The sequence below is a fragment of the Rhinoraja longicauda genome, chromosome 26, assembly GCF_053455715.1.
Source record: "Rhinoraja longicauda isolate Sanriku21f chromosome 26, sRhiLon1.1, whole genome shotgun sequence".
In the NCBI taxonomy this organism is placed as follows: domain Eukaryota; kingdom Metazoa; phylum Chordata; class Chondrichthyes; order Rajiformes; family Arhynchobatidae; genus Rhinoraja; species Rhinoraja longicauda.
Window position 1 is genome coordinate 29,593,993 of NC_135978.1, and position 16,219 is coordinate 29,610,211.

General features: G+C 40.9%; 1 protein-coding gene across 2 annotated transcripts in view; it reads left to right on the top strand.

Moving 5' to 3' along the window:
- The window catches only part of pafah1b1a (platelet-activating factor acetylhydrolase 1b, regulatory subunit 1a), a 105,695-nt gene that overhangs the window by 30,943 nt on the left and 58,533 nt on the right, over window positions 1-16,219 (top strand). For both annotated transcript variants that reach the window (XM_078422572.1, XM_078422573.1), the window contains exon 2: window positions 2,177-2,408. In XM_078422572.1, the coding sequence (XP_078278698.1) occupies window positions 2,377-2,408 (32 nt within the window). In that variant the 5' untranslated portion in view covers window positions 2,177-2,376. The remainder of the gene's footprint in view (window positions 1-2,176; window positions 2,409-16,219) is intronic.

Genomic DNA, 16,219 nt, shown 5'->3' on the forward strand with positions numbered 1-16,219 from the left:
TATAATTTTGTATTTATGTTATGAGTCTGCCTGTCATTCTGCTGCACCAAGATTTTCATAGTACTAGTATTTCACCGTGCTTCTGCATATGTCAATAAACGCAACTTGAATGCATTATATTTGACTTTCCTCCATATTGTCATATTTTCCTCTGGAATTGGATGCTCAACATTTTATAAATATTTTTGTTTTATTTCCTTTTAGTTGCAAATAATTTCACTTTATTTGAACATATGTTCACACATTTTCCACAATTTAAATATTTTAGATTTAATGTGGCTTTTTACCCCCAACCACTTATCATAAACCTTTGTTACTGGTTTATAAATGTGCACAATAAATATGCTACTTCTAATCTCTAAACAGTGATGGAAAGCTTCCTTCTTGGTTAACACAAACACTTTGCCTTTTTTTGTAAAGCAGCATCTGCAGTTCCTTGTGTCTGTTGAGGCACCATGCAGTGTGAGGCTTTCCAGACATACGTAACATGTACTAGCCCGGAAATGCTTTGACAGCTGATGAGGCAAAATCACCCCTCCCCAAACCTCCCAACTGTAAAAAGATTGCAAATAGTTTTGTTCACAAAAATGGAAATATATTCAAAATGTCAAAAGGAATGATTCTAAATTTTAAAGTTCACATTTAATTATAAATTGTCTAAACTTGCCCACTTTCCTCAGAACCATTCTTTTGCATTAAAATGAATGAAGTAGTTGAACCTGTGGTAGGTTAGACTGGTTCAGCCGAAGTTATCATGCAGTAACTACAGGAACTTAATGCTCCGTTGTCGGATTCTAAGAACTTTAGGATGGAGCACAATTGGAATGAAAATGGCTGTGATACCTCAGGGAGTGTGAATCTCTCGTTTTTCACTGAGTAGCCCTTCAAAGTGGTTGAATTGTTGATCTGGATCTCTTTGTTTTGGGCTGCTGCTCTGAACATTTTGAAAATTTGCGTTGGTGTGTGCAGTGAAGAATACCAGATATTTGAATTAGCTGTTGCAGCTTCATTGAATAATTTGTACGGTTTGCAGTTAACATTCCCCTCCCCCACACACTTCATAATACTTAAAAGCTAAGTAATATTTAACGCTAATTAATAGCTAAAAACTCGTTTGGCTATTTACAGTGTGGAAATTGAATGTTAGCCATTTCATATGATAGAATGCACATCCTTGCCACTCAGCATGTACAGTTATTTATTGAGCAATTGGTTTTATAATTATTATATTCTTGATTTCTTGCAGCATACATTCCCATAGAAATGTGCCAATTTCTGCCAATGAAGTATTAAGTGCATATCCTGTTAAAAATTCTTGGGTGCTGTAAACTTGATATCTAAACAAAGCATGTCTTCAATTCCCCCCCCCCCCCCCAAAACTCAAATTTTATCAATTACAATGTGGAAATCAGTCGCGTTATCAAGTTCTCCATTTTTTGTTATTGGGCAATTTCAATTTGATTTTTTTTTCTGGAAGCATAGCACATTATTCTGCTTGGGTAGCTTTCAACCCAATGGTCTGAACATTGAATTCTCCAATTTCAGGTACCTACCAAGACCCTCCATCCCTTCGCCACATTCTGTTTTCTTCCCTTCCGATTAGCCCCACCTGGACTCGCACATATTTCTCCCCTTTCCCTTTCGCCTACATTCCTTCCTTGAGTTTCACAATTTATTGCATCAACCTATCACCTGCCATACTTTGTCTTTCTCATCCTCTTCCAGCTTTCTTCTCCCCCCCCCCCCCCCCCCCCCAAGTTTCCTACATATTCATTAAAAAAAGTAAAAGCCAAATTTAGTACTTGATGTGATACGGTTTAACTATCACAGCCACATTATAAGCAGTATCTATAAATTGATTAAATACACAGGTATTGTTTTGAAGATGTATTTGGATTGGATCCTGAAGTTATACATATCTCAACTATTATAGTTGGTGATATTTCCTCAGCTAACTGTAACTACTTTTATCCCAGTTGGAGCACATTAACAATTATTTCTACATTAAAAATATTCCAGCAATAGGGTGAAGTTTTAAAAAAAATGTCCGAACATGTCTGGTAAACAATCATTCTCAATTGGAAAACCTTTGCAGTTTATACAGTCTAGTTGCTAAATATTTGTTATTTATGAAATTTTGTCTGTATCTTGACCTTCTTTCTGATTTAATTTACAGGTGAAATGAATATCGGTTGTTGAATGTCACCAAGCCTCCCATTGATTTTTGGATTTGGCTACTACAAAGGTGTTTTGGATTGGCATAGGGCCACTGTGTGGCAGTACTCGTAACAAATTAGGAGTTTGCAAGGAATTTGGATCTCCTGTGGAGGAGGCAGCAGCTGCTGTACAAATCAGACTTGATTTCACACAATCAAAATGGTGTTGTCACAGAGACAAAGAGATGAATTGTAAGTACTCCAGGAAGAAACTTATTTCATTACTGTGTGAGATTGAATTTATGCCCTTTAGTCGATAATGTTTTTAATGTATGTTTGTTTTTTAATTTTTTGAATTGAAATTGTATTTTACTCTGTGTTGAGTGAACAATGCCAATCTACTAAAATAATATTATACAATCTATTAAAAGACAAAAAAATGCTATAGGAGATCTGACAGGTAGCATCCATCAAAAACTTGAGCCGTTGCTCCTTGTTTGTACTGAGGCAATTAAAATGACATTTGAAGCCTATAATGTACTAGTTTGTATGCAATAAACTGCTTCTCCGATATATAATTGTTTAATTCCACAGCTGTCCACATCCATTTGAGAAGCTTAATGTTCTTATCACATATCTTAATGTTTTAATATTTGAACTGAGAGATTTTGAAAAGCAAATCAGTTTTTTAAATCAATGTAATAGATTATTTAGATAAAAAGAACTACAGATGCTGGTCAAGCAGATTCTAAAGAAGTCTGACGAAGCGTCTTGATCTGAAACGTTGTCTATCTATGTTCTCCAGAGATGCTGCCTGACCCACTGAGTTTCTCCTACCATTTGTCTTATAATAATAATAATAATAATAATACATTTTATTTATATAGCGCTTTTCATATACTCAAAGACGCTTTACAGAGATTTTGGGAACATAGGGAAATTAATAAATAGATAAATAAGTAAATAAATAAATGAACAGAGAAAGGAGACAGAAGGTGAGGTGACCTTCAGTGGTTGAAGGCAGTACTGAACAGGTGAGACTTCAGTGATGTTTTGAATGTGGTGAGTGTGGGGGAGTCTCTAACGGTTTGGGGTAGTGAGTTCCATAGGGTGGGAGCAGCGATGGAGAAAGCCCTGTCCCCCCAGGATCTGAGTTTAATCCGGATGTGGGGGGATAGGAGATTGGCAGCGGCAGAGCGGAGGGTGCAGGTGGGAGTGTGCCTGTGGAGGAGGTCGGTCAGGTAGGATGGGGCCAGGTTATGGAGGGCTTTGTAGGTTATGAGGAGGATTTTGTACTGGATTCTCTGGGGGATGGGAGCCAGTGGAGTTTATAAAGGACGGGGGTGATATGGTCACGGATCGAGGTGTGTGTGAGTAGACGGGCAGCGGAGTTTTGAATGTATTGAAGTTTATTGATGATTTTTGAGGGTGCGCCATAGAGGAGGCTGTTGCAGTAGTCCAGACGGGAGGTGATGAAGGCGTGGATGAGGGTTTCTGCAGCTGTGGAGGAGAGGGATGGACGGAGACGGGCAATGTTTTTGAAGTGGAAGAAGGCTGTCTTTGTGATGTGTTTGATGTGTTTGTCGAAGGAGAGGGTTTGATCAAGGATGATTCCGGATGGGAGGTGAGGTGGATACTGGGAGACCATCAATGTTGAGGATGAAGTTTTGGGTGGATTTGGTGAGCATTTTTGGACCAATGATGATGATTTCAGATTTGTTGCAATTGAGTTTGAGGAAGTTTGATCGAAGCCAAGATTTTATTTCAGTAATGCAGTTTGTCAGTGTAGAGTGTGTGGTGGAGGAGATTGACTTGGTGGAGATGAGGAGCTGGATATCATCGGCGAAGCAGTGGAAGTTGAGACCATGACGGCGGATTAATTGACCAAGGGGGAACAGGTAGAGGATGAAGAGGAGGGGGCCAAGGACTGAGCCTTGGGGGACACCTTGGGGGAGGTGAGTGGTGGGGGATTTACAGTTGTTAATGGAGATGAACTGGTGTCTGTCAGAGGTAAGATTTAAACCAGGATAGGGCTGTGCCGGTGATGTTAAGGGAGGTTTCAAGTCGGGTGAGGAGAATGGAGTGATTTATGGTGTCAAAGGCAGCGCTGAGGTCAAGTAGGATGAGGATGTTGAGGTTGCCAGCGTCGGAGGAGAGGAGAATGTCGTTTGTGATTTTGAGGAGTGCAGTTTCAGTACAGTGGTTTGAGCGGAATCCAGATTGGAAAGTTTCATACAGGTTATTGGTAGAGAGGTGGTATTTTAGTTGGGAAGCTACAGCACGTTCCAAAACTTTGGACAGAAAGGGTAGGTTGGAGATTGGTCTGAAGTTGTTTGGGGTGTCAGGGTTTAGACCAGGTTTTTTCAGAATGGGGGTGACAGCAGCGATTTTGAGGGATGGCGGGACGATGCCAGTGGACAGGGAGGAGTTTATTGTTGCAGTGATAAGTGGAGAGAGAGCAGGAAGGCAGGCCTTGACAAAGCTGGAGGGGATGGGGTCCAGAGAGCAGGTGGCAGTTTTTATTCCTGTGAAGAGGTCAGAGAGGTTGGTGGTGGAGATTGGGGAGAACTGAGGCAGGTGCTGACAGGATAAGGGGGGGCAGGTGGTTTGAGGGGGAGCAGGTGCGTTGGTGGTTAAGGTGCTGTAGATGTTGTCTATTTTGCTTTGGAAGAATGAAAGGAAATAATAGATTATTTATCTTCTTGACATTGCATTGAGGAGAGTTGCATGTTCATCCTGCACAAAAATGAAAGGTTTGGACAGGAAACAAAATAAAGTCATAATCTCTGATTAAATATTTATAATATCCAGCATATAGAATATTTTTTAATATTTTATGTCTGCTGATTTAACAATTGGAAGAGGACAACGTGATCATCAGTTCGTAAGGGCCGATTCTCTACTTTTATTTCTAAACCTGTGACTTTAAAGGATACGCTTACATATTAAGCTTGTGGAAACTGCAAAGTTTTAGAATTTTGTCTTCGCTTGGTAATGTTCAAGCGTGCGAGGAGCCACTGCAGCTTTGCAGAGTACATTAAGTGTAAGAAAATAACTGCAGATGCTGGTACAAATCGACGGTATTTATTCACAAAATGCTGGAGTAACTCAGCAGGTCAGGCAGCATCTCAGGAGAGAAGGAATGGGTGACGTTTCGGGTTGAGTACATTAATACTTTAGATAAACTTCACTGCAGATTTAATCATTCTTATTGTTTATATTGGTGCTTGCTAAAAGTATAACTTGCATTAGTTTGTTAGAAGAAAATCTGCAGTTCCTTCAGGTGATGGAATCAGATAAAATAGTGGTGTTTAAAGAGGCTTTTAGATAGATTTGTTGAATATGCTTGGAATAGAGGTATATGGATACAATGCTTACCGATGGGAGCAGTTTAATTTCTCATGGTCGGCATAGACATCATGGGCTGAAGGACCTGTTTTTGTGCTGCCAAAATGATTTGTATAATGAAATATCAGGTTGGAGATAGTGGAGGGTTTGTGGGTATTTATCAAGGCGCGACACTCAGCTATTTTCGTACATAAATTTAATCTAACAGGATGAAAATCTATCTACAGGGAGGCAATCACAGCCTTAGAGTGCCACCCAAGCAGGACAGAGAATTTCTTCACCACATTGGCTGCAGAGCTTCAAGCTGGTGGTTCACCATCATTAAATGCTCATCTTTCCAATGCCTACATTCTCTGGATGAATAAAAGTGGCTAGGAAATGTGAGCACATTATGTTCCTTTGAGGATGATTGATCTCTTTTGTCTGAGAAAACCTGGCAACGAAAATGTTTTATGTCAATGCCCTTCAAAAACACATTAATGGTTTGGAAATCAAAATAATATTAGGAGTGCTGTTTTTATTTCAAATTATTGACTTTGTTTGACAAACATTGACATATTTCAGAATTAATGAGCCTTTTTATTTGTGTTAAGAATCCGAACTACAATAAGAAATTGATATATTGATGACTTGCGTTATTTATTTGGCTAAAGTTAAGCACTCACATCTTGCACAATATAATACCTGCCTAGACACAAGGTGATTCGTCTCCATCAGATATATGGCTTACTTTTTGAATCCCACACTCTGGATTCTGCTCACAATTATTGTTCTAAGACGGCATGGTGGCACAGCGGTAGAGTTGCTGCCTTACAGCGAATGCAGCTCCGGAGACTCGGGTTCGATCCTGACTACGGGTGCTATACTGTACAGAGTTTGTACGTTCTCCCCATGGGTTTTCTCCGAGATCTTCGGTTTCCTCCCACACTCCAAAGACGTATAGGTTAATTGGCTGGGCAAATGTAAAAATTGTCCCTAGTGGGTGTAGGATGGTGTTAATGTGTGGGGATCGCTGGGCGGAGCAGACCCGGTGGGCCGAAGGGCCTGTTTCTGCGCTGTATCTCTAAATCTAAATCTAAAAAATCTGCCTGCAATCCCAAGTTCTCATACTGTTTAAGAGTTTGTTAAGGGGTTCAGTCCTATTTCTAAAGTCGATGTCCCTCATAATTTCCAATGAGGCAGCACCACATCAACTGTCCAGTGTAAGAAACTTGTTTTGACCATCTTCATCCCATTGCAGCTGAGCTATTAATTGTCCCACTATTTCTATTTCATCTTTATTGTGTAGCATTCTAGTTGTTGCTACTAATGTCAAGAGCGTTTAATTGTCTTGTGACTAGTGGGGTGCTGCAAGGCTCGTTGCTGGGTCCCCAGTTATTTACAATATATAGTAAGGATTTAGACAAGGGAATTAAATCTCCAAGTTTGCGGATGACACAAAGCTGGGTGGTGGTGTGAACCGAGAGGAGGCTGCTGTGACGCTGCAGGGTGACTTGGATAGGTTGGGTGAGTGGGCAGATGCATGACAGATGCAGTATAATGTGGGTAAATGTGAGGTTATCCACTTTGGTGGCAAGAACTGGAAGACAGATTTTTATCTGATTAGGAAAAGGGGAGGTGCAACGAGATCTGGGTGTGCTTGTACATCAGTCACTGAAAATAAGCATGCAGGTACAGCAGGCAGTGAAGAAAGCTTCATTGGCCTTCATTGCGAGAGGATTTGAGTTTGGGAGCAAGGGGGTCCTACTGCAGTTGTCCAGGGCCATGGTGAGACCGCACCTGGAGTATTGTGTGCAATTTTGGTCTCCTAATTTGAGGAAGGAATTTATTGCTATTGAGTGGGTTTAGCATACGTTCACCAGGTTAATTCCTGGAATGGCGGGACTGCTATATGATGAAAGAATGGGTTGACTGGGCTTGAATTCACTGGAATTTAGAAGGACAAGATGGGATCTTATAGAAACATATACAATTCTTAAAGGATTGGACAGGCAAGACGCAGGAAAAATGTTCCCGATGTTGGGGGAGTCCAGAACCAAGGGTCACAGTTTAAGATTAAGGGGTAGGGGGTCGGCCATTTCGGACTGAGATGGTGAAAAACGTTTGCTCCCAGAGTGTTGTGAATCTGTGGAATTCTCTGCCACAGAAGGCAGTGGAGGCCAATTCACAGGATGTTTTCAAGAGTGTTAGATTTAGCTCTTAGGGCTAAAGGAATCAAGGGATATGGGGAAAAAGCAGGAACGGGGTACTGATTTCAGCCATGATCATATTGAATGGCTTAAAGTGTCGAATGGCCTACTCCTGTACTGATTTTTCTATGTCTTGGGTCTTGCTATAGCTTAACATGCTTGTAAATGCAATAACATCCAGAAAATAAATAATAAACATAAATACAATTGATTACTGTAATACTAGGTAATCATAACAGTGCAAAAACCAAAGTCCTGGTGGACCCAAAAACCTAGTCCATAGAAGGTTATAGTTTTAGAGTTTAGTGTCGTGTTCTAACTCGATGACTGCTGGAAAGAATCTATTCTGGAAACTGGTCACGGGTTTTCAGGTCATCATCTTTCTGATGGTAGAAGTGAAATGAGAGCGTGGCTGGGGTGTTGATATTGGTGACATTGGCTGCCTTTAGGCAGTATTTTCTATAAATCCCATCCATTGTAGGGAGGCCAATACCTCTGGCCCGGGCATTGTCTGCCACACTCAGTAGTCTCCTTCATTCCTGGCTGTTCAAATTGCCGAGCCAGTTGGTTACAGGGGAACATGGAATTGGTTGCACTTGACATTTCATGCAAAGACCTTGTTCTCCATGTTGGTCTGATGACCACATCTAATCATTTGGGTATTTTTGCCTTGACCTAGTTATCTCTTTTTGCCATGGTAACAGCTAGCTCTTTGCCTATTGGAGATGTCGGGGAGTGAGCCTATTGTTTGTTATCTCACTATAAGCAAATGACCACAATGTTGTCATTTTCATGATGCAAGCCTCTCCAACCTTGTAAATTAGTAAAGTGAGGTAATTTTTGTATTTTGCTGCCTGCTTACTGAAGTTCAGAGAATTTTATTTGGGATGTTGTCCCTTGGATCGTTTTGGTTTGGTTCACCCTCTGATAAATCAATACTGGGGGTTCTTAGCTTCAATCATATGATCAACATTATTCTTGTGATTTCATAACAGTCCCACAGAATGTAACATGCCATTGACTATTCTTGTATGTGGCGACCACCAAATGTTGGCTCATACTTTAACCACTGCCCCTTTTTCTGTTCTGGCTTCTGAGATCCCAACTGTGTAATATTTTAAAGCTAGTAATTATTCCTGAAATTTCAGCATTATTTTTAATGTGTGCTATTTTAGAAATTGATGTTCTCCTTCCACCTTTCCCCAGATGCCAGTGATTCTTTCTAGTGTATGGCTCCAGAGTTCTGATTGGCCTTTGGAGTCAGCTTAAATTCTTCATATCTGATACTAGGAGGAAAGGTTGACACTTGAGTAATGGGATGTTCGATTGGAGCAGGAGGTGTTGGGTTATTTTCTTCTAATACACAGAAACTAAGGTACTTTAGCCAAATTATCTTTCTATTCAAAGAAATAATTTGACATACTGAACTATCACTTGCTTGGGAGCCTTTACAGTTGATGTTATTTGTCAACATTATTTCTTTACCAAAAGCTGTCAAAGAACTTTGAGTTAACGGAGAAAACATCTTTTGAAGTGATTGCATGACGAATTCAATCAAAATGAAGGTAGGGCAGTGAATGTAGTACATGGTCTTTATGTAAGGCATTTGTCAAACTCCCTCACCATAGGTTGGTCTAGAGGATTATGATGCATGGGATCCATGGTCACATAGTAGTCTGGGTTCAAAACTGGCTAACCCATAGAAGATATGGGGTAATGGTGGCAGGGTGTTGTTCTGCCTGGATGTCTGTGATCACCGGTGTTTCACAGGGATTAGGACTGGGATTGTTTGTGTTGTGATGTGATGAACATGTAGATATGGGTTGGTTAGTAAGACATAAACAGACGTAAACTTTGGTGGGGTTAGAGACAATGAAGAGGGTTGTCGAAGGGTACAATACGATATAGATTATCTACAGTTATTGGAAATTTGAATTAAAAGACCGTGCTAGAAATACCCAGCAAGTCTGGCATCTGGAGAGAGAAATCAAAATCAATGTTGCAGTTTGCAAACATTTCATTGGAATTGGAAAGTGGGAAGCCTGAGCACTGCAACATTGGTGATCTGAAATTGTTCAACTCGGTGGTTCAGCCGTGAAAATAACATGTTTAGTGGAGAAGACGAGAGCATGTCAGAAATCGGGATGTTTGCTGTTTGAACAATGTTCAGCGCCATTTGTGACTCGTTGGATAATGAAGCAGTCCACCTCCAAAAACAGCAAGATCTGAACAGTATCCAGGCCTGGTGTGAATGGTGGCAAGCAACATTTGTGCTCCACAAGTGATATTCAATAAAGATCACCAACAAGAAAATCCAGCTATCATTCCCTGACATTCAATGGTATGTCCACCAATTTTCTGGCAACTGGTGATCCCGCACCACCTTTAATCCGGACAAAATTGCAAGAGCACATTTGAATATTCTTCCCCCCCCCCCCCACACGGGAAGTCCTGCTGAAAATTTGACACCTTTAGGCCAGATGAGGTGGCGGATCTCAACTTCATCGGCGGGACTTCAGCATCAATTGGCAGGTTGAATTTGCACCCTGCAGCCAGGGCTGTTCCCATAACCGACTTCCGAGGCCAACTTTGCGGGCCGGTATTTCGGCTGCTCTCTGGCCTCAGCAGCAGATCGTTCCAGTACAGTTTTGGAGGCCTTGAACTCTGGTCCGGCAAAATGAATATAAACCAGAAAGGCTGGAAATGCCGGAAAATCGGTGATGGAACTGTATCACGAGCACTGAATTCCCCACCATCAATATCTTGGGGATTACCATTGAGCAAAAACTGAATTGAAATAGCCATGTATTAGCAAAGCGGCTGCAAAAACAGTTCAGAGGAATCCTGCACGGAGTAACGCACCTCACTAGACCCACCATCTGCAAAGTTCATGACAGGAGTGTAATGGAATCCCCTCCACTTGCCTGGATGAGTGCTTCAATCATGCTTGTGAATCTTAACAGCATATAGGGAATAGTCCATTTGACGGGCTTCCCATACATACCCATTCCATCACTGAAACACAGTGGCAGCGTTTATACCATCTACAGGAGGCACTGCAGCAATTTTGACTGCAGACAGTGCCTTACAAACCACAACCTCTACCTCCGAGATGCATCTTCAACATTGCATTTCTCGTAGAAAAGTGATAAATTGTCAGTTGAAGTCGCAGCAATCAACCTTTTCCAAAACCTGGTTCATTGTCAATTTTGGACCACACCAATTTGTGCTTGCATTTTCTCAAGCAACAGCATCGAGGAACAGCAGCTCATGAGTCGGTAGCCTAGATGAAGCTGTTCTTACTCTGGATATTCAGCTTTATGCTTCTGTGTCTCCTGGTAAGTTGAAGAGAAAAAAGGGATTGCCGGGGCAGCAGGCCTCGAGGATACTTTAAAATTCCCTGATGCAGCACACTGTGAAGATGGACTGAATGGAAGGAAGTGACGTCCATGGTGTACTAGGTTGTGTTCACCACGCTCTGCTGGTTCACAGGGTCAAGTGCAGAGCAGTTTCACACTAGTTTGAGAGAATCCGCAACATGCTGAATCTTCTCGGATGCCTAAGTAAGTAAACATTGTATAAATGAAGGGACCAGGTTTGTTAGCTGGTAATAATGGATGTCTTAGAACATGAAGCTGTTGGCCACCTCTGCAGCACCTATGTTGATGAGGACAGGGCTGTGTTCATTGTCTCACATGCATGGGTCAACAAAATTCTTTGGCCTAGCTGATGTTAAGGGCTAGGTCAATATCCTGACACAGTGACACCAGTTTCTCAATCTCTTTGTTGCACTACATCTTGTTGTAGATTGAGTCAACGTGAGCAAACTTGAAGATTGAGTTAGCTGAGGACTGCCAGCCAAGAAGTCCAGAAGCTAGTTGCATTTGGAGGCCAAACGACCAAAGTCCAGAAGTTTAGCGATGAGCTTAACATAGAAGCTTATTAAATGTTATGGTGTTGAAAGCTGACCTGTAGTCAATGAATAGGATCCTGACATAGATGTCACAATGCTATTTAATTGTTTATCTGAGAAGTTAAACTACTTTAACTGTTGTCATAAAGTAAAGATAAGGAGGCATTGTTTTTTTTGTTGGAATTTGAATTTTTCTTGATAAAGCTGTGGCACTTTCTTTTAGTCATTTTACCTCCGAAGCATTGGTTGCAGCATGCAGAACTTGTGCTTAAAAGCCATTTTTATCTGAATCTCACCTTTATCAAGAGTTGTCAACTGAGAAGCCATCACAGTGTAAACCACTATTTGCCGCCTCACTGATTTTCATTAATGCATTTCTGCAGCTTAGGTGGATGGAATTGATAGAGAATAGGCTGGAATGGCCACTTGATGAGAAATGAGCAGGAAGTCTTTTATATTTCTAATGCCAATGGAAGAAATGAGTACCTATTCTAGTAACCAGGCATGGTTTCTTCAGTCTCAAGAGGGGTCTTGACCCGAAACTGTCCTTTTCTCCAGAGATGCTGTCTAACCTGCCGAGTTACTCCAGCTTTTTGTGTCTATCCGTGGTTTATCTTGCTATATTTATTCAAAGATTTACCAAATTGAACTGGCACATTTGTCTCTATGATCTGTTGTTGGTATCCAGTGTTAGAGTACCATCTTGCTGGGATATCTTGGTATTATGCTGGGAATACTTTTTCATTTGAATGGGGATTCCCAGCTTGGTCATTGAGGTACATTCTTATTTTGACTTTTTTAATTTTAACCTTTCCAAATACTTTAGTTTTATTTGGTGTTTTAACATCATCACAGTATAACAGTTTTTGCAAATATTTGAACACCTCACCCCTTGTCCTTTGTTAGAAGTTATGGGGTTAGGATGTGTAGGTAACATATGCTGTGACTTTCATATTTCTATGGTGGAGAATGAATATTCAGAATGGAAGGTGCAATACCAATTATGCAGGCTGTTCTGTCTTGGATGTTAAGCTTCTTGAAATGTGTAGGTATTATACTTGCCCAAACAAGTAGAGTATAATAAGAACACATGAAAATAGAATCAGAGGGCATCACCTGGCCCTTAAGTCTTCCCTGCCATTCAATGTAACCACAGTTGATCTGCTGCTGTTTGGTGTTAAATGACCAACCCCTAATTTTGTAACTCTGTCTCCTCATTTAAGATTCTACTACTCATTAAAAATATCTTTGACATATTCCCTGTCACATCCCCTTAAGATCTTGTGTTTCGATAAGATCTCACCTCATACAATGGAGAACATACTGATTCAATAATTAGAACATAGAACGAAGGAGGCTGAAAAACTGGTGGACATTGTCTGTTCCATTGCTCTCCCCACCGTCAAAGGGATGTACAGAAAGAGCTGCCCCAAGAAGGCAGCTAATATTATCAAAGACCCACACTACTCTCTCCATGTTCTCACCATGAGACGACCATCAGGAGAAGTCTGAACAAACCTGAGAACTGTTACCTGCAGTTTCAAGAACAGCGTCTTCTCATCAACCATCAGGCTCTTGAACCACCCTGCACAACCCTACCTCAGCACTGAACTATTATGCACTTTATTTAAGGTTGCACTATAATAGCCTGGTTGTCTTCTACTGATAGTTTATTGTATATGTGTTCTATTTAATGTGCCTGTAAACCTCAACAAATAAGACTTTCAATGCCCTGGTATATTTGTCAATTAAGCACTCTGGACTCTTCACTCAAACTTCTGAACATCAAAACAAACCCAACTTGTTTAGCCTCTCTTGATAGGGTAGACCTCCCAACCCAGGAATTTGCCTGGTGAGTCTCTTTTGGACAGCCTCCAATGCTGTTATATCTTCCCTGCCCAGGACTCAAACGTGTGCTCTCACATTTCTAGTACAAAGTTAACTATTTCTATTTGCTGAAACTGCCTGAATACTTTGATTCATACAAAAAACACCTAGATGCTTTTGTACTTGTGTTCAGTCTTTCTATTTAAGTACTGGAAAAACTCTGCCTATTGATTCTTCTTGCCAAAGTTCATGGCCTCACACTTTTCCACTGTCAAGGATGGCCCAGCTTTGGGTTTAGCCCTCATGTTGGCACATGCCTAGGTTGAGGATACGAATGGTCTTAAACTCACCTGTTTGCGTAGCCAGACTTTACAGAACTAAGGAGCTTTCATCTAATCTGTTAGGTTTGGAATGTCTGTCTATTATATGGTGTTTTCACAGTTTAACGTACATGTAGTCCTGAGTAGCTTTGCCAGATTGACAACTTTTAGCCATCCTTTCTGCATTCCTCATTGACATCGGGATTGATTTCCTGGCATCATAGAATTGCTAAACCATGAGATTACAGATTGTACAACACTGGTGCTGCTTTTGCTCCACGTAACTTTTTGTTGTCCACCGCTCTGAGCTCAAGTTGTTCGTGATTGCAAGTTTTGATTGTTTAAAGTTTTGCTCAGCATGGTGAATCGCACATTTGCTGAGAGTGAATGGTAGGTGATCATCGGAGATTTCCTTTTCCAAGCTTGATGAAGTCGTGAAACTTCAGAACGTCTGGAATAGGCCCATGTCAGGCAGTTTTATTAATGTTTTTTATAGGGTTATTGTCACGTGTACTGAGGTAGTGAAAAGCTTTTATTTGTGCGCTATGCAATTAAATCATACTCTACATGAATGCAATCAAGCTTCCCTAATCTGTAAACATTTCCCAATTTAATGTTTGTGGGTTTTGTCAAAGAAATGCACAGTATATTTATTATAAGAAAATAACTGCAGATGCTGGTACAAATCAAAGGTATTTATTCACAAAATGCTGGAGTAACTCAGCAGGCCAGGCAGCATCACGGGAGAGAAGGAATGGGTGACGTTTCGGGTCGAGACCCCTCTTCAGACCGATGTCAGGGGGGCGGGACAAAGGAAGGATATAGGTGGAAATGTCAGGCGGGTGGGACAAAGGAAGAAGTTGTCAGGGAGGCGGGACAAAGGAAGGAAGAACATTTATTGCTCACAATGAAATCACACCTACTTCAAGGAAACCAAAGGCAGATTAGATTATTGCATTGCATTCCAGTCTCCATTGGGTCTGCAAGGGTGACCCTATGCTTCCAGTTGCCTGTTGTGTTAATTCTCCTTCCGTTCTTAATTTGACTTGTCTTTGACCACTTTTAATTATTCTAATGTTGCCTAGTGCGAACGTAAGGAACAATAGATACCTCGTCTTATGTATGGTTACCTTGCATCCCTTGGGACTTAATATTGAATTTAACAATTTCAGCTAACCACTCTTTTTTAGTTTCCAGGGCTTTTCTGTATCAAATTGTTTCCTTTCGCTTCTGTCACTTTATTTTTTAAATAATTGTTACCGTGACAACTTGGGTCCTATACCTTCATAGACCGTCCCTCTTCTCAACACACTCTACAATATAAAATGCACTTGTTCACACACTTTTCCATTTCTAATTCAAGGTTTTTTGCAAAACCTTGACACTCGCTCCAGTGATGCTCCTGAACTTGCTGAGTTCTTCCAGCATTTTTAATTTTTGTTCTGTAGCTATGATTGTTGAATATATTAGTTTATTTCTAAACTCCATTTGTCAATGACATAAGGAACCAAAAAAGTACAGATCGATTCTGATGGATAACACAAACTTTAGTGCCAACAATGGCAAAGGCATAAGCAGGGAGGAAGCATAAGGAATGGATAATTTATAATTATGTGGGATGTTGTGGATTCGAATAGCCATTCTATGAATATTGTATGGTATGAACATTGTGTTTTTTCAATGTCAGTTGCCCCTTAACTCCTGCATTCCCTTCTTTCTTTTCTTATAGACAATAGGTGCAAGAGTAGGCCCTTCGAGCCAGCACCGCCATTCAATGTGATCATGGCTGATCATCCACAATCAGTACTCCGTTCCTGCCTTCTCCCCATACCCCCTGACTCTGCTATCATTAAGAGCTCTATCTAACTCTCTTTTGAAAGCATCCAGAGAATTGGCCTCCACTGCCTTCTGAGGCAGAGAATTCCACAGATTTACAACTCTTAAGTGAAAAAGTTTTTCCTCATCTCCGTTCTAAATGGCCCACCCCTTATTCTTAAACTGTGGCCCCTGGTTCTGGACTCCCCCAACATTGGGAACATGTTTCTTGCCTATAGTGTGTCCAATCCCTTAATAATCATATGTTTCAATAAGAAACCCTCTCATCCTTCTAAATTACAGTGTATACAAGCTCAGTCGCTCCAGTCTTTCAACATACGACAGTCCAGCCATTCTGGGAATTAACCTCGTGAACCTATGCTGCACACCCTCAATAGCAAGAATATCCTTCCTCAAATTTGGAGACTAAAACTGCGCAGAGTACTCCAGGTGGGGTCTCACTAGGGGCCTGTGCAACTGCAGAAGACCTCTTTGCTCCTATACTCAACTCTTCTTGTCATGAAGGCCAACATGCCATTAGCTTTCTTCACGGCATGCTGTACCTGCATGCTTACTTTCAGTGACTGATGAACAAGGACATCCAGATCTCTTTGTACTTCCCCATTTCCTAACTTGACACCATTCAGATAA